A 22071-nucleotide genomic window follows, 5' to 3' on the forward strand; every position below is an offset into this window, starting at 1 on the left:
TCTTGGTAACCATATAAAAATAGCAACAGGTTGAATATACAAAATTAGATGATATTAGGGTTTCATGCACGTTTTATCATTTCTATCCTCTCTAAATTCAGAATTTAACTACCTATGCAAAACTGATTCAGTAGTTTCAGTGATAAGCAGTGGATAATCAAAGAACACATCAAAAACCCATCTTGTGAAAATGTATTAATTACATACAGAAAAATAAACACATGGACTTCAAGTCACCAGAAGCACATAAGACCTCTACAACACAGACAGAATGCGCAACCATCTGTGATGGGTTAAAGCTATGTAACATCTACATAATAAATAAAGAGTGATATATTGGTAGTAGCTGACATGAGCAACTTGCTGCAGAGCAGAGAATTCCTAATTTCTGATTGTGGCTTTAGGGAAAAGTACTTTCCAATGATTACATGTAGATAGGCTATGCAGATACATACACACAAACAGACTCAGACTAAAAAGATGAACGTGTGTCTGTATGTCACAGAACAGGCAAGATTCTAAACCAGGTTCATGTGAATATTTTGTTCACCTGTACAGAGGCCCACAAAGCAAAAAGGAAATATAGTATTACAGGCATTTTTATTTTCCAGAATAATGTGCAACTCAAATACCTAAAGAGTCTATTAAATCTGAAATGATAAACTGTAAAAGAGTGCAAAAAGTTAAACTGTGCAGCTTTTATAGTGACACAGAATTAGGAGAGCATGTTCAACTGTTCAAGTTAGCTTTAGCTTTACAAAACACTGTCATATACTGCACTAAATTAATTCCTTCAAAATTGAGATCTATGAATAACACATTTGGGAAAAAAACAGGCACAGGAAAATATTCTATTGATATTTTCAAAGTAACACCAGAGGCCTATTCCACCTTTTGGGAATACAAGTATCTTTGGAAATCTGACCACGGACCACCAGTTCACTAACAGCTCTTAGCTGATTTAAGTACTAACTATGGCAAGGCTTTTTCTCCCTTTGATTTGTTATAGCTCCACCACATTTACTGTATTTACCTACCATGTTTTCAAGGGCTGCTTGTCAAGTACTGTCTGTCTTCGCTTTAATGAAACTCAATTTCTACTCAAAGAAAACCCTTAACTTGTTAAAAGGAAAACAAAACTCATTCACCACTTCCTGGAATAACAGAAATGAAACTGCTAGTTGTATCTGCTTATGCAAGATAATGAACAAATTTGTATGAACTCCTGCTTAGTAAAAGATTAGAGCTCATATCCCTCATTAAATACGTTTCATGGTTAGGTGAGCAAGTACGAAGTACTGTTTAGTTACTTCAGTAAAGACTCAAGTATAAAATGACAGCTGTTATTTTAAACCATATTTGAAAATTAGGAAGCTATAGCTGCTGCTTTAAAAAGGTGGAGGAATACTGATATCAGTTTTAAGATTATCCAGTGGGCATCTGTGAGTAATTCATTATTTGAAAAACCCAACACATGTGAAACAGAAATTAAAAATATATAGACAGATAAAACTATAAAACAATCCTTTGAACAGAAGACTGGACGAGAATCTCTAGGATTCCCATCCAGCCTGTATCCTCTGTCACATTTCATATAGCAGATGAATAGGAGAAAAAAGGAAATTCAACTTTTACATACACATGTACAGACATTATTTGTATGATGGATATTTATGCCATGCATAGGCAAGGCTTTAAAAAACATTCAAAAGGAAGAGGACTCAAAGGGAAAGCTGGCTTTAAAAGCAACTTAGCAGACTAAAAGGTCAAAAAGATTTTCTCTGATTAATAGTAATTGCATTTAAATTGGAGAAGAAAGCAACAACTGAAGTACAGCCATTTGAAAATTCATATGTAATTCAATTTGTTTTCTACTGGTCTTTGGGTTGTTTTTGCTTGTTTGTTTTTAAGGACAAGAGGAAGGAATTATTCAGAGACAGGAACAGAAATTCAAGTAATAGTGGTTTGATGCTAGACATGACTACACAGATATCAAGCAATGATTCAGGTTAAAAGTATTTGGTATCTTTCTTCTCATTCCAGCAATACAGAATAACATTCATTTCTTGCATTAACAAATGAAATATTTCCCTAGCTCCAGCAATAGGAAACATGAGATACAGCAAGTGTCATCAATCATTCAGTATCTTCAGGTCTGGATAACCTAAACTCAGATGACTTCTTAAGTACAGTTTGAGGCCCATAGGGAAGAACCATTCAATTGCTCTCTATGTATAAAACATACTACCAACTTCAAAATGATACTTATCTACAGTAGAGAGTTTAGAGGGGACACTGAAGAGAACAGCAGCACGACTTCCCTGGTAAGCTGACACAGACTATACATCATTAAAACTAGTTTTTAAAGCAACTGTGAATCCATTCCTCCCTGCATCATACGCTTTTTGTCTCATCATAATATTTGGTAATAGATAGGAATTTTTTCACAGACTATTAACTGAAGAGCAAATCAAGTTTGTCATATTCAGTAAAACAAAGTATATTAACCTCCCTTTGCCTATCAGAAAAGATGCTCAACAGTTCAAAGCTGTAATAACAGAAGCCCAAAGGAAATTAAACTTAATACTATGAAGTGTAGAGTCATATATAAAGTCCTTTAAATACATAAAGAAGCCCTTTTATTAATCAAATTTACTCCCAGTAGATATAATACTAAAGAACTATCATTCTACTAACAACTAGACAATTACATTTCAAGTGTTCAGCTTGCTAAGTCAGTCCCGAAAGGGCAACCTGGATTCATTAAAATTACTGCAGAAGACAGTTACTAGCAATAAGAGAGAGAAAAACAGTCTGTATATGGGAGTTCTTTTTAATATAGTTGAGGTATCTGAGGAGGACTAGTCATAAACTAGTCAGGCTTGAGCAGTAATCAACAGATAATAGTTTCACAATGTTATAATTACTTTTCCCAAAAAATAATGGTATCATTTTTTAAAGCTTGCTCTTAAACTAGTGTCACAAAAGAATTGTTACTTCTCACTGTCTTGAGGACTCTACTTCTATGATAGTATGACAGTCACAACATTGGGTTTTAGCAATCTAAATACTGCAGCAAGGTCAGTAAATTGGTTACACATTTGCCAATATATCCGTCTCTTCCCAAGATATCCATCTCTTCATAGGAGATGCAATGTTAGAAACTGTTTGTGCCCTCCAGTCAGCAGGATCCAGCCTCGCAGGTGGGTATTGTCTCCAAGAAACAATCCCAGGAGTCAGCCCAAAATGATTAGCAATCACATGCTACTCTGAAAACTTCCTTTCAGCTCACTGATCTTCCAGGACACAAAAGTGCTTTGCAGACAATGCGGTCAGTTTGGCTAACTAACAACAGAAAGTGAAGCGGTGCAACAAGTATTAGCAAACAGTTGACCAGTTAGCTTATTCTTCACATTATACCAAGCAAAGTCATTATTTTAGAAAGTAAGAGGAAGCTGCGTTCTTCTCCCTGGCACAGGAAGTCTGGTATGTTCTCATAATGAGGACAAAAAAAACCCCACATAAATCCTAACATAAACAACATTGTACAGCCAACTTGAACAATGACAAGGCTAAGCAAAATCAAATATCGAAGAGAATGTAGTTTAGTAGCTAGACCACCATGAAAAAGCACAGTTCAAGCAAGCTTGGTAGGAGTTCAGCACCATCTCAAGCCATAGTAGAAAAATAATCTAAACAAAAAATCAATTCTGCATTTTCATTTTCTAAACTGCATAGTCTTAATCAACACTATTTTTGTTGGACATCTGCTTTGATATTTTTGAGCAATAGAGAGGAGCACATCCAATTTGATCACAACTTGTAAGACACAGCAGTAGCTAGCCAAGGCTATCAATAACAAGTCCGCAATGCCACCACCTATACATTTCATAACATTTCTTTGAACTCAACTCCCATTTCTGTAGATCTCGCAGGACAAGACGAAGGAAGTACTTTGCCCGCTTTACTGGGCAAGAACATAAACTGGAAGTCGTGGTTACTTGCATTACCTTCTAACTTAAATCACACATATCAGACTCATTAACAAAACACGGCAAGGTTACTTCTGGTAGTTCAGTTACTTACCTCCACTTGCTGATTCTTGTTCCTCTCCTTCAGGAAATGTAGCCTGGCTTGGTAAGCTATTCCTAGAGCGAGTGACTGACTCTAAGTGTGAAGCCCTTCCCAACAGAGATAGCTCATCTAGCACCTCTCCCTCTTTGGCCTCCAAATCAGATTTTGAAGTGGTTAATTGTTTTATGTTACCTGGTGCCATTAAGCTATGTGGGTCATTTAAACAAGCCACAGTACCACTGTCCAGGCTTAAAACTCTGGCACGATTCTTGGCACTGTTTGTGCTAGAAGTCCGTCGCGTGGATCTTTTTTTGCTAATTCCTTCAGAGCTTAAGTGGGTTTTGTGAATGTTTTCAGCGTCCGTGCCCCCACGCTCTTTAGCAATGTATTTGGTCTTTAGAGCACTGTACTTCCCCTCAGGTGACTGGCATGAATGAGAGGTGGTGCTGGAAGAGCTATCACTGCTGAACTGGTGAGCTGACTGCAAGCTTGACGTCCTGCTCAAGTCACTTTGATCACTGGAATCCTCATCGTGACAAAACACAGCACTGTGGGGTTTAGTACCAGATACGCCTCGGAAGGAAACATATTCCCTGTGCCGGCTTGAGTCAAAACTGCTAGCCCGCTTTTTTGCTGTCCGTCTCCGGCTGGATTTGTGTGCAGAGGCTGTTCGATGAATTAAGCTAGAAGATTTTGGTCGAACGTCTCCTTCTTTGTGTTTTCCACCTGTTTCTTTAGAAGTTCTTGAATCTACTAACATAGCTGTTTTCTCACTCTGCTCATCTCTTTGTTCAGCTGCTTTCCCAGGTGGCCTGTCAACCTGTGTAGTCAGTTCATTGGCATGGGGGTTCTTATTGGCCTCCTCGGCAGCAGAAGCACTGAGACCTTTCTGGCCCTGCACTTCATCCGAGGAGTTGGAACCCCTTGCCCCTTGAGCCCCGCTGTTGGTGCTCGCTTCCACAGTAGTCCTTTCACTACTAGTCCTTTTGTCAGTAGTGGAGCTACTGTCATCCTCCGAGTCCACACCACAGCCCTTGTTCCTGCGGTCCTTTTCTTCCCTAGGAGACTCCTCCTCGTGCTCTGACAGCACACTTTCTATATGCGTTGAGCTTGTATGTTCGCTCTTATAGCTACTGATAGTACTGTTAGTGTCACGATCAGTCCCACTGCAATAGCTTTCTGTTGAGCCACTACTTCTGGTGCTCAAGCTTCTCAGACTGTCCACACTTTTGTCTGCTTTCAAGGATCTGCTTTTCCCACCCTTGGCTAATGGCTGGGGGCTGCTGCTTTTCAGAATGTCATCCAGTTGAAAGACTCCTGAAATGCAAGAGCTGTCAGCCAAGGACTCTTTGGATCCCACAGGGGGCTTAGAAGCTTCTAACTCACTGACAGGATCTAGTCCTCGTCTTTGCTGATAGAGAGGGAAGTCATTTAGCGAAGCATCTGGGAAAGCAACAGCAGAGCTAGAAGTCCTTGGTACACCTCGTGGTCTGTGATCCTTTCTATAGGAGTGAGAATGCAAAGTTATAAGCGAAGCGACTTCGGTGTCACATGCACTAGACTTGGACTGGTCCACAAGCTGGTTGTTCGAGAGGCACACTTTGTCACTGCTGTCTCTTGGCAAATCCTGTCCAGAGGAGAGCGAGGGTTGGATGGAGACAAATGAGTCATTGGACACCAGACGAAAAAGCTTCCGATCAGTTGCCAAATCTGTTTCAGGATACAATTGAGAATATTAAAGTTCTGCAATTACTTTTACAACTACTTGATTATATCCGAAAGTAAAAAAGCAGTTAAATCCATGGAGAAGTACTATGCATTAATTACCATAAAAAACACACTTTCTAGCATTTGAACAAAGCTGAGTGACTTTTTTTTTCCTTAAATAAGCTGTTAGGAACATATTTAACCTAGCAGTTAATAAAAGATGACACAGATTCTGACAAAACCCCAACCTTCTTTCTTGTTCATGTTGCAGACAACATTACGTATTCCAAAGTTGATATGCAAAGAGGTCTAACCCTATCTTTTATCATGTCTCTTGCATAAACTTGCAAAGGATTAGAGGAAAAGGTAATGTATTGCCCCCCACAACATATAATAACCCCCTTGTCTACTAAAGGGCAGTCAGAGCTCACAGTCAGCAAGCACCTTCAGACACTTGAACAGGTTGATCAGGGCTGCAATAAACTGACTGCAAAATTACTGAGAGTCTTCTGAACAGCTCCCAATTTCAGCTTTGCAAAAACAAGCACTTAACACCCTAGTAAAACTGATCCTCTAACTTCTAAAACTCGTGCCACTGACATAAATCACTAGAATTTCCTGTTGGGTCTTGCACACAATCTTTATTATTACTGACAGTTAAGAGTTTCCTTTTAATAGTGTGACATGCAGACATTATTATGCAGAGTAATTATTGAGATTATTCTCCTTTTGGGGACTGTCACCAAAAATAGAAGATCTGGAGACCAAACTGAATTATTATAATTGCTAAAGTTTGAACACAGTGATTAGCATATGTGTAATTTAAGAGACCTGGCCAATAATTCCCTTACTTAGCTGAAAGCAAAATCTTGCTGCTCATTATCATAGCATTACCACCATTACAATGAACCTTAAACAGAATTTCTTACTAAATCATGCAATCATAACCCCAAACAGACTTAAGGAATTTGTCTGCTGAAATGGATTAAAAAGAGATACAGCTACACTTAGAATTCCCAGAGTTAGCCTCCTGTTAATTGCCACAAGGTGTTTTGAATCAGCAAACAAAGGACTTCTCTACAGCTTTAAGCTCCATTTTAGTTGAGGCAGAGTTTTCTTAGGACAAAGCTAAACGTAAACTGGAAAAAACAAACCACTAAACTTGAAAAAATTTGCAGAAATGTAGAAGCAGAGAACTCAAGCTTCCTTCCATATTAGGAAACACAACCACAAAACTCTCTATATTAAAAAACTCTACTTAGTCTAGCTACATGGAGTCTACGTCTAAAACCAGAACATTGTGCAAGCTTATTTACAGGAAAAGCAGGCCTGATGTGAAAAACACCCTTTTGGCTGCACAGGAAAGAGAAGCACATTAGCCATCACAAAAATTCCACAAATTCCAAGCAACTTCTATGATCAGAAAACTCTAGTCTGGCGACATACAAGCATATGCCTCTCTCAGGAGCAAGGGGGCAGGTATATAGCAGGTAACAAGTATTTACTGTAAAGTGCTAGAACATGAAACACACAGGCAAAGAGTCAAGCTAAAAGGATTTAAGTCATGCATCTTAGGAACCTAGCAGTAATTAGGAAAAAGAGAGTCCTTCAGGACACCCTTTCTAGATTCTATCAAGAAACTGTATAGATTTCTTTAGCATCTTTAAGATGTTGGTAATAAAATACCATGTTTAATATTCAGCAAGAAGAAATTTTACCTTGTTCTTCACTCCCCTCTTTACATAGGCTAGAACTCTGGCCAAGACTTAAACTGATATCATCAGAAGTCTTTGCAGTGTCTGTATCTCCTGTAAATGTAAGAACAAGAGTATTATTGATCAAATTACCCAGTCATGTACGTACGGAAAGTGTACATTTCTCACTCAACAAAAGCTCTTGCCTTTATTTGGAGTTGAACTACAGTAGTTAAGTAACACAAGATATTTCTAATCTTGTGAAGAATGTCTACACCACTTGTTTCACTCTGAATACAAGCCAATTTTTGTTCAATTACACAGATCCCCCATGAAGAAATAGAAAAGTATATGAAACAGAACCCAATGGAAGTAACACTATTTTGAGAGATAAATATATCTGAATATTCCTTTTCACACAGGTGACAATAAAGACAAAGAAGAGATTATCTAAGCACTTCTGAAGACAAAAAAGTTCAAAAAAAATCAGGAAGGTGACAAAAATTCAAACCTCACTTCCTGTTAATAATCATTTTATCAGCTTTGGTCGACAGGGTAGAAAATTTCCCTATTACAAATAAGTCATTTTCAGAGATGTTTGCAATCACTGTTCTGAACAACTTTGCTAGATGCTGAATAACCAGCAATATCAAAACAATGGAAGGGTCACTGGTTGCGTGGAACTCTGAATAAGATTAAAAAAAAAAAAGCAGCCATTCAACACAACACCAAGGAAGACTTCTTCCTTTATTGTTAGGAAAAGGCAGCACTTGCCTCAAAGTTCTGAGGCTAAACAAGATAGACACTATCTGCTGATATGAAATGCTACTGTAAGAGTAAATGGTAGCTAAAAATCTCACCTCTGATGGTCGCTGCCGTTCCCAGACGAGATAACCCAGATCCAACCTAGAAACAAGATTGCATTTAAAAAGCTGCAAGTTTTCAGAAATGACACAGCTGTTGTTTCTCATTATAAGAACACATGTAGTTCAAGATATAGCAGAGATTTTCAAAAAAATACAAAAACTGACAACCGCTGTGAAGTCTTTTCTGCCTCAGAACATTTCTACTGCAAACATAATGATGACATCTAACCTATGCATCCAACCACAGCACTGCTTCAGGTTGGTTATAGCCAGTGACTGAAACACAAGGACTTTAAACATGCAATTTCTAATTTGAACTTTCATTTAAAATATTATGGGGATGGACTACTATAGGAGCTGAATGCTTATTACAGTGTATACAGTTGCCTAAAATGCTTAAAGAAAACAAGTTAATAAAGCACTTATTTGTTGAACATAGTATTGAGCTAAATCTCCAGAAACTGCTTCATTTGCATGTTTTAGGCGAGGTTAGTTTTCAGGTCTGTCAAGGAGGTAACCAGGTAAATGAAGAACTCAAGCACGAGTGCATGGAAAGCACGGGAAGTTGAACATGGGAGACAGCAGGATGATCCCTGCTGGTAACTGAATAAACTTAGATTAGGTTAAATTGATCATTATGCTATTATTACTCTCATTTTCAAACACAGTTTTTCATTTGAAAGCCATTCCCAAGTACACAAACTTCAGTTCCCTCCAAGCAAGCAAACTGATTAGTGAAAGACTACGCAGCATTCCTGATCTATTCTTTTACTCAAAATCTTGTTTTGAATTTATTGCATCTTCTTTTTAATAACATCCAATGGACAATTCTACTAATTCAAGCATAGCAAACAAAATGCAAATTTTACTTGGCCACTATAGAACATCAGCTGTTTGACATGTAATGCAGAAAAGCAGATGCTAAACATAAAAAATGCATGTTTTCACTACTACATCATGAATGTTTTTAGTTAGCTATTCGGCTGTATTTCATTTATCCCCCCTCCTTTCCTTTGCCTTTAGATCCTGCAGCTGAGTGCAAATGTACAGCATTGGAGGAAAAGGGAGGAAAAAAAGCGGAACTTGGGTATTTACTGTTCAAGTACTCTTTTGATATGGAAAATTCCATAACAGGAGGTAGCAAGCATTAATTTTTATCAGCACAGACATGTTCTCAACACAGCCCTCCTTCCTGTAACACTGGTTTTAGTTCCGCTATAACATTACCATTAAAGCACATAGGAAGGGATACCAAGCTTCTTCCCAGGCTTGACCATCAGAACCGTTACTAGCATCAAGAAGATCCCGCTCCAAAGAGCAGAGACCCACAACCCCCACCTGGGTCCGCTCTTCCTATAGGGACTATCACTTTCTATTTCTTGCATAGTGTCCCGTGAACACTACAAAATACCTGCTCTCTTCAGAAGAGTCTCTTAGAGCATATCTATGCTGCGTAACAGCATTGTACAGTCAGTCAGCATCAGTCATCTTTTCCAGAACACCAGCATCAGCCTAACATTATGCTATCCTATATATTGCCCAGAGACTTAACGGAATATCGCACTGAGAATTTCCACTGCATGCAAAAATAGCTTCTTTATCTTCAGCCTGCTACTGCATTGCTCACTGGCAGAATAACCTTAGGTTGGCCAGCTAATCTACTCCTCCCCATGAAGAGCTTGGAAAAAAAATGCCATGACTGGCTAAGCATCATAGCCAAAATAAATGGGACAGCATATGCATGTCAGAGTCCAATGCATTCATCTTGTGAATATAGAAAGGAATGGAACAACTTCCCCAGTGAAATCACAAAGCAACTAGAGCATAATGAAACTGCATTAAATTCAAGAGAAAGCCAAGCTCTTCAGCCCTTCCATCTGCTGTACTGCAGTCCCCTTCTACTGCCTTGTTCTGGGGGGGAACAGACCCTTGTTGGAGTGTCTGAAGGAAGAGCTTACACATGTAATCAAAAGATTTTAGTCTTTTCATTTCCAGCAATTTAAATGGTGCTGGACATTCTCAAATCAATATTTCAGATGTCAGTCTGAACTGTCAGAAACATAATTTTTAGAAAGCCATGCTGCATGGCAAGCAGTGGATACATTCTAAGATGAGATTAAAGTGAAACTTCCTCAAAACTCATGCAGTTGCATTTTACCTCTTACACACCTAACCGACCAAGATTAAAACTAATGGGGAGAGAGTAAGAGTAAGAGGCTAGAACTCAAGGATGACCTCATATATTATGGTTTGAACTATCTAATGGCTAACTGATACCAAAAGAAGGAGCAAACCTCAGCCAGTGGTCGATGGTTCCTGCCTTCTTACACCATAAGTCATTATGATTTACTAAATCAGAATCTAACCCAGCAGGGAGTCTCTCTGATGGGATAGTATGCTGATCCACGAGCAACTAGAAGGAATGCTAAGTGGGAGCAGCTAGAAACAAACCACCGGAAAAAGGCACTTTCACAGTAACAAAGCAGTGGAGAAAGTTGCTAGGCCCAATACAATCAGGAAATATTGCACAATAAGAGGCATTTTTCTCATTTTAATTTCAAAGATGACCCCCAGGTTGCTAAAGCAACAGCTGCAACAGCTTGAATTCTTACCTGGTTGTTTGGATCTACCCCAGCATAGGAATTGCGTGAACTACAGCCAACCGGGGGAGTCGCTTCTCGTATGAACTCTGACATCTCAATCCCTCCACCAGGATCACTGAAAGACAGAAGTGAGGAGAATCTGCACTTAGAACATGAACCTGTCCATTAAATATGTAAGACTTCATCTGCCTACACTGAAGGCTAGAGTCAAAACATTTTTTCCCCCCATTTTTCCCCTTTTCCACTCCAAGCTTAGCAACTAGGCTGCTAATCAGGCAGAACTATAAGAGGAAGGCATACCAAGAATTAAGGCAAATAGTGTAGTCCCTGCACTGGTTCTTAGATGAACTGCATTCTGCAGGTGTAAAATTCACTCTGTAACCAAGTGCACGTGAAGTACTAAAACAAACACAGGGCCCCTGTTTTGATATTGAGCAGGAATAGTAGTGTAAATCAATGCATACTTAAGGTAACTATGTTGGTCCACTGATACTTGACAATAACTACAACTGATACTTGACAAGAACTACATTTAGGCTTTTCTGTGAGATGGGGATCCTGCATCTTACTCCTTAATCTATATTTCCGTCAAAATCTTAGACATGACCCTGCCAAGCAAGAATGAAATCAACATCTGTTCTAGAAGGTACACAAGCAAGAACTACACTTTATCCTAAATCCTTAAACTGCACTGGTTTCTTTTAAAGACATTAACTAGGGAATCACAAAGTTATGGAGCATAAACAGGGCATCTCCTAAGCAGGAGCAAGATGACTTCTTTGCTAATGAAGTTTTGTGGGAAAAAACACAGAATTTGAGCTTATTCAAAAACTGACAGAAACAGAAGAAAATTGGCAGTCCATATAAATCCATCACTTAATCCTCCCACAACACTACTACTCATTAAACTCAGCTTATTAAGTGATACTTTTACTATGCAAATATCTAATGAATGTACGTTCTCTTAGATCCCCCTATATCAACGCTATACCAAGTCAAAAAACGTCAGCACCAACAACACACAAAACCTTCCTACCTTAAAGTTTTTTTTTTTTTTAAAAAGTATATATTGTTGCAGGATAACTACAAGTGACAGCTCAATTTTAAAACCCCACCCTACATCCCCTCTGCTGGTTTGACTACAACAGTGGAGTTCCTGTAGGCTTCCAGGCAGAGATTAATATATACTGTAGGCCCCCACTTAACAGAAAGTAACCCTGTTATTTCTGCATTGACCTTGTTCCCAGTCCTAGTTAAGAAACCCTAAAGTGGGAACAAGGATCATATACAAGTTAATGAAACTTCTTCGTAAGCAGGATACACAGCACCAGACTAACCTCCACCTCTAAGTTCAAATGGCCCATGTCAACTGCTCTTCAGAATGCCCGAAATGTCTAAAAATATTCAGAAGTAATTATTTACAAAACTAACACAAGGTCACCTTTTGTCAAGTCTCAGCTACTGTTTGAAAGCTTTAAAAAAAAAATCTAAGGAGCACAGCTAATACACATATCAACAAGGCTGCACTGAAACAGAACAGGCCTCTGGTACACTTCCATGATTTTTATTTAAAAAAAGAGAAAAAAGAAAAAGCATCAATTTATATTTTAAGCAAACATTCCAAACACATTCAATACAGTCAATAAGATATATGGTGATTTAACTAGAGTCACAGTTAACATCAACAGGTTCAGTTACTAGGTACAACATGGAAAGAAGGGTCAGATTAAAAAAAAAGATACAGGGAGTTCCTGTGCCCCAGCTTTCAGGTATGTAAAACATGGTTTGCACTGGAAAAACAGTGAATGAGCTGAAAACAGATGCAGAAGAACTTAGGTCCACCACAAGAGAAGCTATTCCATTCAGACAATGAAGTCTTTTCTTCCCCCTTCTACATTAAGCATTTTAAAGAGCATTAAGTTTTCCTTTCTCTAAGCATCCTGATAAACGGATTTAAGAGGCTTCTTTCAGCTATATTTCCCTATAGCATACAAGTCTCTCTATATGGAAGTTTCACAGTTTGAGATTTTGTTTTAAACCACATTTAAAAAGCCAAGATAGTCTATCAGCTTTTGAAACTATTCATGGGTACTATTACCAGAAATCTACAAAGCAGACAAAAAGCATTTGCCAAAACAAGCTTATGCATGCAATCTAACTTTTAGCAAAGATCCAATTATCTGGTGCCAGGTAGAAGTTCTGATAACAGAGCTTCTAACACTTGCACAGTCTGATCAGGCTGGTTAGGATGGCCTTTCTGATGAGAGATGTTTAGCAAAACAGTCTTCTTTGACAAAACAGTCCGGACAAGGAAAGGAAGTGCATGTAGTTTGGAAGCTGGTGATGACCGAAGAGGTCCTGGAAAGGAATCCTAATTATGATCTGCAAATATCAATCTCATTACAATTAAGCAATCCCAAGATTGCCAAATTCATAGGTTAGTGTTCTCCTAGGGTAAGTCCACAACTGCAGTTCAGCGTAACAACCAACTCCTGCTTCTGCAAAACAAAGCAAACTGAGTCCAGGTCAAGCTCAGCAATGCATGAGTCCAGGCAGAGTAAGCAGTCTCTGCAGGAAAAGTTTTTAAATCAAGCCTACTGATGAGTTAATGTATGCAACCAGTATAAGTGATCTTAAGTATTTGGAGACCTAAGGAGCACACATTTTCGATGCTGATTCACTGCTTCTAACAGTTCCACTATTATTCTAGAATCTCTGTTGGTGAAGAACTGGGGAATTAACCTAAGTTCAGGACCTCAATCTAGTGGGTAAAAAGACGACTGAAGTCTGATCTTCCAGAACCACTAAGGTCTGCAGCTGTATTCTTTGTGTTTGTGTCAGCCACCACTGCAGTAACACTTGATGAAAATGCTGTTGCTTATCATTTGAAGCAAAGTACAAGTACTGGCAAGCACCTTACCTGGGCCCATTGCTGTCTTTCCTCTTGGCTGAAATACTGCCTTGTTCTTGTTTTCCACCTCTGTCCAAATGCTCATGGGCATTCCTTTCCACAATTTCTCCCTCATCCAGTGCCCTGTGCAGCCGGTAATTCACCATCTTCAGAACGATAAAGAGAGCTGCTATCACTGGGCAGTAGACAGCTACTATCATCATGGAAGAAGGAAGGGCCTTTTAAAAGGAAACAAGAAAAAAAAGTTAACAAATACAGTGTCAAAAGTCAATGAGAATACATAAAGTTATTGAAATTTTAACAGTTTTACACAAAGTTGATCACACCAATAATTAAGCTAACACACAGACACAAGCGTGCGCAGCAAAAAAACACTCAGCCAAATTTTGCAGGGAGACTGTTAACAAAGTTAGCAAGACAGAAAAAAAGGGTTTCTGTATGACTACAAGAAACTAAAGCACTAGAGCAGCATGCTAAGTAGAGCTATCAAAGCAACTCAAGAACCATGTTTAGTCCATTTCTCCTTTATCCAGTCTATCAATATGCAACACCTACACTAAAAGTTTTATAGCTAGCATGATTTTTTTGGGGGGGGGGGGGGCATAATAGACAACGTTTAAAGTCTTATAAACTGGGAATATCAAGAGATCTTAAGCACCTTAAATTAAAACTAAACACAGGGTGAAAATTTATTTTAGGGCCAGTGTACCGCAATGACCCCCTTCAGGGATCACAATACAAACTAGAAAGCATGGTTGGGAAAGAAGTCCTGCTCAATTCAACCTGGAAGTTTTGACTTCACTTGTCAGCTCGCAACAGCTTCTCTTGCACAAAAAGGTTCTAAGCAGTTACCAAAGTTTAATACTTCCTTACTTGCATTTAAAAAAAAAAAAAAAAAAAAAAGTCTGTTGACATACTGTGGCTTGCAGCTTTGAGCAGTGACCCACATGAATCCACAAAACCACACACTACAAGGATTATTTGTATTCAACCATAGCATGCCCATGGACAGGCAGCCAACCCAGATGTTCTGAAAAGAATTTCAGCTGTGTCAAAGACGGTCAAAAGCCACATGAAAAACCTCAGACCAGGATTAAATTTTTGAAATTCCACTCAAAATTAAGACTTCTCCCCTGGTTTTTGCTGAGGTCCAAAAGTTTTTGCAGAATAGTCAATACAGCAACAAGTATTGAACAAGTGTGGCCGACTAGTCATTTAAAGAAGTTTTGGAGCACTACACAAACTCAAGTTCTTTCATTTCAAGACTTTTGCCCATCTAATTCACCTTTCATTACCTTTTGCAACTGTTTCCCCCATCAGTCACCAAACAACATGATACATTAGTCTCTTCATCCATAAATACCTTACAAATCAACAAGTCATGTACTCGAGCTTGCTGCTTCATTTTCCTTTAACTGCTAATGGTGCAGCTGTATATCAAATCCTTAAATCCTCTCCAGAGAAATATAATACAGTCAACACACAACAGCATTTTATCCAGCACAAACAGAGCATTAGTTTATGAGGAGAATAAATGAACTGTCTTTAGACTTCCTATTCTAACGCTAACTCCAGCTTGTTGATACACCTAGGCATCCTCCATATACATACTGGCCACGGAGAAGTAATTTATGATTACAGCCCCAAGCACTTTGCAGAACGAGAACAGAAGTGTGATCAGAGAACAAGACACAAAGTCCTCTCTATTTTGCACACAGAGCTAATTTCAGTCATTTACAGAGATCTGATTAAAACATTAGGATTTCTACATATTCAAGAGCTTATTAGTCCTGAAAGAACAGGCAGTGCTCATCATGTAATTTAGGCCACAAATTTAACAAAAAAAACTTTGTACAGATCTCCAAATACCAAATATTGTCTTGATGTTGCTTTCCCTTCATTAGCACAACCAAACACACACACACACCCCACCAACACTTCTAAATATCCTATCAACTGCTGACTTCAGAACAAAAGCCAATTCCTAAACTTGCCATCCACTTTCTGTCAGGAAGCCCACAAAAGCACAAACAAAACCTCCAATATAATAATTTTACAGACTAATACATAAGTAGCATGGTTTGACATTGATCAGAGGAAGCTTATCATAGTTCTTGAAGAAATTAAGATTAGCCAACTTTGTTTCCTCCCACTAAGTGAACACCTCCTACTAGTAAGCAAACACCTACTGACATCTGAAGGAGGATGGGCAAACTAAGCTGGCCCATGACTATTTAGATTTTGTCTGTCATCATTCATTCAGTGCTGGACAAAACCCTAACTTTCCCTGTCAGAAAGATTCAGTTACCAAGAACCACCCCAGGAAGAGAAAGAGGAAACAAAGCTATCTAAAAACTGCATCAGTAATCAGCCAGAAACCACAGTGGTGATACTCATGCCCTGAAGCAATGCTCCAAGGCTTTCCTCAAGAAATGCTACACCTGGAGAGCCTCAGAAGCAGTCAGCTTCCCCCAGGCACACAACAACCCATTAACTTCAGCAAAAATATACCAGCCTCCTGCAAGAGCCAAGCAGGCTGCTGCCCTATTGCACACACTGCTTCAGGTGGCTTCTGCTCTCTAAGGACCTCAGGTTCAGAAGCCACTACCAGAGGAGTGATGACACCTTAAGATCAGACTAGCATTTTGGCATCAGTGATAGATGTGCCTGTGCCTTCCCAGAGGGAGGGCTCTTCAGTATCCCCCCCAGTGCTGTCAGCAATCCCATCACCCCATGTATCCAGTGCTCAATGTCACATTCTGCATCGCGGTCCACAAAGGAGAGTTGCAGGAAAGGAGACAGAAACTAACACAACGCACAGTAAGCACAGTAAGGAATTAGAGTGATTTTACTCATATTCCCTTTGCACAGGACTGCAGACAGCTAAGAGTAATGGAAAAACCAAACTCAGTATTTTGATTTCTTTTATTTATTAGTAATTATTCCTCTCTTGATAGCATGCATTCCATAGAATAAAGAGAAAACTTGAATACACCCAGCACAGTCTACTATCTGATCACACTTCCCACACAATCTCATCCCATGGCACAGCTACCCATGTACTACCCAGGCTACCCACAGCTAATCTGCATCACAGCCCCATGAAGAGTTTCTTCAACCCTAACTTAAGTCACAAGTGCTTGACCTATTTTTCTTTGCAATACCTGGATTCATTTACCTTCCATCTGGGAATCTCTTTCCTACACTCCAGGTTAAATGAAAATTAAAACCATGCTTGACATATCACTGTACTCCCAAGAAACAAGCCTTGACAGCATAACTAAGAATTCTACACAATATATATTTTTAGGTAAATAGGAATACCTGCAAGTCCTACCTATTTGCTGACCTCATTACAATTCCCCCGCCTCACACACAAGTGATAAAGCAGCCTTTTTATCATGCCCAGACTAAAAGCTCAGGCTAGAGCTTGTTAGCAGATGCTAAGTGGCCACAAGCCCACAGCTGCAACCTCATTTCAGAGAACATCCAGTTGTGGTGCACAGCTGTGCAGCCACTTCAGTTAGCACTAAAAGAAAACCTGGACAGAACAGGATTGCTCACAACTGAAGCTGTTGTAATGGAGGAAAAAAAGATAGCAAACTACATTTGCCCAGGCATACACTCCTTGCTCTAAACCTGTCCTATTGAGAAACTTCTCCTGATAGCTTCAGTAATCTAATGGCTGAACAAATGCAACTGCATGAAGTTCTAGCTAAGAGCTTTTATCCGTATTTTAAGGGACATTAAGCAGCATCTCTAAAGACTAAGGATGGAAGGGTGGGGAGAATCTCATACACACGATAACTGGGACTTTCTAAAATCTTCTCTTCAAGATTTACTTCCACAATTTAAAATGCTCAGGATAACTTATGAAATCCATACTATACATACTGAGCCTTGATATCAAGGTAAGCTTTTCCAAAGCGGGTTAACTTCTCTTTATCTTTCCTCCCTGAACTTGAGGCCAACGGTTACATAGCTTTCCAACACACCCATTTAAACTAAAGGTCTCCCTACATCTTGATTTAATGTTTCAGATAGAATTCCCTCTAGTTCCTGATCCTCTTCCACTTGATCACAGGTTGTGCTGCATACTTTAAAAGAATTAAGGGAGACATGAAGTTGATCTTAGCTAACCACATCATGCTTTAGCTAGACACTGCAAATACAATGAAGAATTTCCTGACTCTTTTCAAAATAAAGATGTTTCCTACAAAGAATATTCACAGGAAGCCTCCCACCCCCAAGTGATATCAGCTGAATATTCATTGAGCAATAGAGGCTGCCTTCCAAAACTCTGTGAGGTTCAAGCATTCTGAGGCCAGTATTTCAGACATATTCATATTGGAGGAAGAAAGATGGCTATCAAGCAATAGATTTCATTTTGTCACCATTTTCTGTTTATGAACACATGCAGCCCTAAAAAAAATACTAGTGTTAGCAAGCATATTCAGCTGCAAGTTCCCTAGGTTTCTGACTGAGGCTTCACACACAATCTTCTAATAATCAAGAAAATAGATGGGACTTAGAGCTAACAGAGCTATCAGGGACTCTTGCCATACATCCACGTCCAAGTACTTAACCTCTTGATTTATCTCCAAGTACTTAAACTGATAGTTCAAGAAATAGTGCTTTTATCAGAAACTTGGCTAGAGAAGACTTTCCTAGGAAGTCTACATTTATATGACCTAGTTCTACCACTACACACAAAGTCAAGAAATCAAATGCCTGTTAAACCAACTGTTATCTAAACAAGTTCAACTTTGACAGACAAGTTCTGTAGGTACAAGCCCATCACCCAGAGCAAGCTCCAGTTCTGGCTCCTCTTCAGTCACTGGCAAAATTCCCCTTGGCTCTGGAGCCAAGACTTCACCCTCTTCCAGGCACGTGGGGAGCTGGAGCAGCATTCCGACTGGGACAGTGCCCTGGCACATTCTCTGCTCCTCCCTCCCCTCCTGTAGCGAGGGGGAGACAGTGGCCTCTGGATGTGGGATGCCTTAGCTTTACTGAACTCCATCACCAACTTTTACAACTGCCTTGTATAAAAACTTCTCCATAGTGTAACACATTCTTTCTCTCCCATCTTCAGTTTTGGATTAGACTAAAGCAATAATCAACTCTTATGACCAATATGCAGAGCAACTGGCACAATTGAGCTTATTATTTAATAAAAGTTTTACAAGAGGATAGATTAAACTAGCCAGCAAGCAGTACTTTTACACACGTGCTGCCAAGCCACAGATCTAACAGTAAACATTTAAGCAGCTTCACTAATCCAGATTCTTCTCTACAACCTAAATCCTTTACTACCTGGACTTTCTTTGCCATGTTTCTGCCAAGGACAGTCAAGCATATAAATATGCATTACACAGCTATCTATAACAGATACCTATACGTATGCATCTTTTTCCCTTCTCCCTCACTACAGATACAGACTCAAGACTTTCACATGCCCAAGCTCCAAAGCCAGATCAGGGGCCAAGGAAGAGCTGGCTGAATTTCCTGCTGGTGGTGCAAACCAATTGAAGAAACACATTAAACCCCAAAAAGCATCCACTACCTTTCAGATGTAACAGCATGGGTACTATATGAGCACAAAGCAGCATATGGATTTATGACTCGCTGACAATAACCATTACCAGATCCCGTTCTGAAGTTACGGGATCAATATAGTGAACACATAGAGAGAGAAAATAAAACATGTATATAGCTGTATTTGATGTAATAATCCAAGTCCTTAAGTAACGGATGCATCTGAATTACAGAATCCTGGGAAGGTGAAACTTTCCATTACTGTTTGAGATTAAATAACACTTGAATAGCGATTACCCTCCTGCAAGATGCATTCAGTCTTGAGAAACAGCTACAAGCAGAGTGCTTACAGAAGCCTACTGCCTCTGTCGCTACAGAACTTAACAGAAACTACAGTTGTTACTGATGCAGCAAAGCAAGCGCATGATCTCAGAATTCCTATGCAAGGAAGTTGTAAAGGCAATGTTAAACCTGACAGCATTTTACGTTTTTTATATATACACACAGTCTTCTTTTAAACATGCAGGGTTGTTTGCCAGCAGCAAGTCATTTGAACTAGCTTAAAAATTCCCTCCCACACCAGTGGGACATACTCAGAATTCAGATTGCTGTTACCTAAGATTTTAGCAAGTTGTGCTTGTTTATGTATGACCTACAGCAACACAACATTTAACTGCTGTCTATTCTGAAGAGAGTCTAAAGGATGTGAAAAGGTTGAGCTGACCATCATGGTTCTGCCTGTTTAGTTTATGTCTAGACAACACTTCAACTGCAGAGGGTGGAAAGAGGGACAACAGCCAAATATGATTCAATCTCCTTTAACTTGTGACTAATCTCTGTACTTATTCTCAGGGAAGTTGGCACTTGCTGTTGCATCTTTAACTTGTCCAAAGCGATGAAGCAAGAGAATTTCTGACCTCAACAAAACCTGAAGCAGCTTGCTTTTGCCAGTGTTCCCTTTGCACAGAAGAAAAAATAATAGAAAACACACAAAAAATTAAGCAATGCTGAAATTCACCCCACTGCAGGGGCAACTGAGGCCTAACTGCTGCTTCAACTGGCTCAAGTGCCAGTTGGGACCTATCACCTATCAATGATTCACACCCCTTATAGAACAGGCCCTATTCCAAGGCTCCTGCACGTGCCACAAACTCATCACACCTTTACGATCCTCTTTCTCACCACAATACTAGTTGGATAAGCTATTTTTCCCCAAAACATAAGAGCACTATACATACAAAAAAAAAAAAAAAAAGGTAGATTCAAAACCAAAAGGATCCTCTCTCCACATTTAGTGGGGTTCTAAGCAGATGGTGATTTTCAGCTTTTACAGAGATATTTAACTGAATGTTTAATCTAGTTGCTGTCACGCTAACTTTGCTTTTAACAACAGTTTGTCTCAGCCTTTAGTTCTCCTGCCAACGGTCTAGTTTTCAGACAACAAAGCCTTGGAGCTACCTTTTCCAAGAACACAGTAACCTGAACTAAGACGTAACTGTACAGAGCTGTAACCTCCTCTTCCCCATTAGCCCTTTCTCCACGTGAAGTGTCTCATATTGCATCTTCTATCCTTACAAACTGCCTTTCAAGCAGAGCAAGAACACCCGAACAAAGAGCACAGGATCTCCACAGCCGCTCTCGTGCAGGTTTTTCCATCCCAGGGCTCATTCTAATTCACCTTTTTTCCACAGCCAGCTTCTGCTTTAGTTTGTCACAACATCTGGGCCCAGTAGGCTTGAAAATTGCTTTCCATTGCATGAGCTCAATGCTGATCACACCACACCTTGGGCAGTCACATTGTTCCAATACTGATATGCCCCAAAACACAAGTGTGGGTTGTTTCTTTTTTATTTTATTTTTTTTTAAATTTCTTCTCTCCCCCCCCCCCCCCCCTTTTTTTTCTCTCTCCAAGTCAGACACAACTAACATAGACCAGCAGGAAACCACTTCCTTCTCCCACAAGGAGAGGTCCCTTCCCAGGCACTGGTTTCCCGGTCCAGATATCAAGAAACTTCTAGATCTAGAGGTCAGGATTCCACAAGCCTCGACCGAAACCCCAGGTACAAGGACGCATCCAGCAGGCGCTTTTCCAAGCCAAACACGCCAAAGCCCGGCTACGGGCAAGGCCGCGCGGTAGCTTATCACGCGGCACGGGCAATCCACGCAGCGCCCCGCGGGCGAGTAAGTCCCCACGACGAGCTGCGGAGAGGAGCTTCCCAGGCGGCACGGGGAGGGCCGCTTCCCGCCACGGCTCCCACGCGAAACCGCCTTTCCCGGCGGGAGCCACCCCCGCTTCTCCCCACGGCGGCCTCCGCGCTGGGCCCAGGCCCCCCCGCCGCCGCCGCCTCCCTCCCCGGGCCCGGCCGGGCCGCGCTCACCATGTACAGCGTGAAGGGGAAGCCGAGCAGGAAGAGCCACAGGTAGAGGTGCAGCGCGTTGACCCCCGCGCCCTGGTGCGGGTCCTGGTACCAGCCGCCGCTCAGCGCCGCCCACACGCCCTGGCGCAGGATCTGCAGCACCTGCGAGCCCATGGCGGCCTCTCCCGCCCGCCCCACCTCCGCCCCGTCCCGGGCCCGCCGCTCTATCCGCCCTGCGAGCCCGCGCAGAGGCGCGCGCCGCCCGCGCTCCGCGACAGCCCGCACGGCCGCAACCGCCGCCGCCGCCTGCCCAGCAACGCCGCC

The 22071-nt window shown here is 40.5% G+C and overlaps 1 protein-coding gene across 4 annotated transcripts in view; it reads right to left on the minus strand.

Annotated features, from left to right (window-relative positions):
* PCNX1 (pecanex 1) overlaps positions 1 to 21921 on the minus strand; it is a 76656-nt gene extending 54735 nt beyond the window's left edge. For all 4 annotated transcript variants that reach the window (XM_026038589.1, XM_026038588.1, XM_026038587.1 and 1 more), the window contains exons 1-6: positions 21769 to 21921; positions 13865 to 14073; positions 10954 to 11059; positions 8336 to 8381; positions 7500 to 7589; positions 4087 to 5784 (exon numbers count right to left, since the gene is read on the minus strand). In XM_026038589.1, the coding sequence (XP_025894374.1) occupies positions 4087 to 5784; positions 7500 to 7589; positions 8336 to 8381; positions 10954 to 11059; positions 13865 to 14073; positions 21769 to 21921 (2302 nt within the window). The remainder of the gene's footprint in view (positions 1 to 4086; positions 5785 to 7499; positions 7590 to 8335; positions 8382 to 10953; positions 11060 to 13864; positions 14074 to 21768) is intronic.
* Positions 21922 to 22071: the final 150 nt, after the last annotated feature.

Source organism: Nothoprocta perdicaria, unplaced genomic scaffold (assembly GCF_003342845.1).
Source record: "Nothoprocta perdicaria isolate Ctin4 unplaced genomic scaffold, notPer1 scaffold_213, whole genome shotgun sequence".
Lineage (NCBI taxonomy): Eukaryota > Metazoa > Chordata > Aves > Tinamiformes > Tinamidae > Nothoprocta > Nothoprocta perdicaria.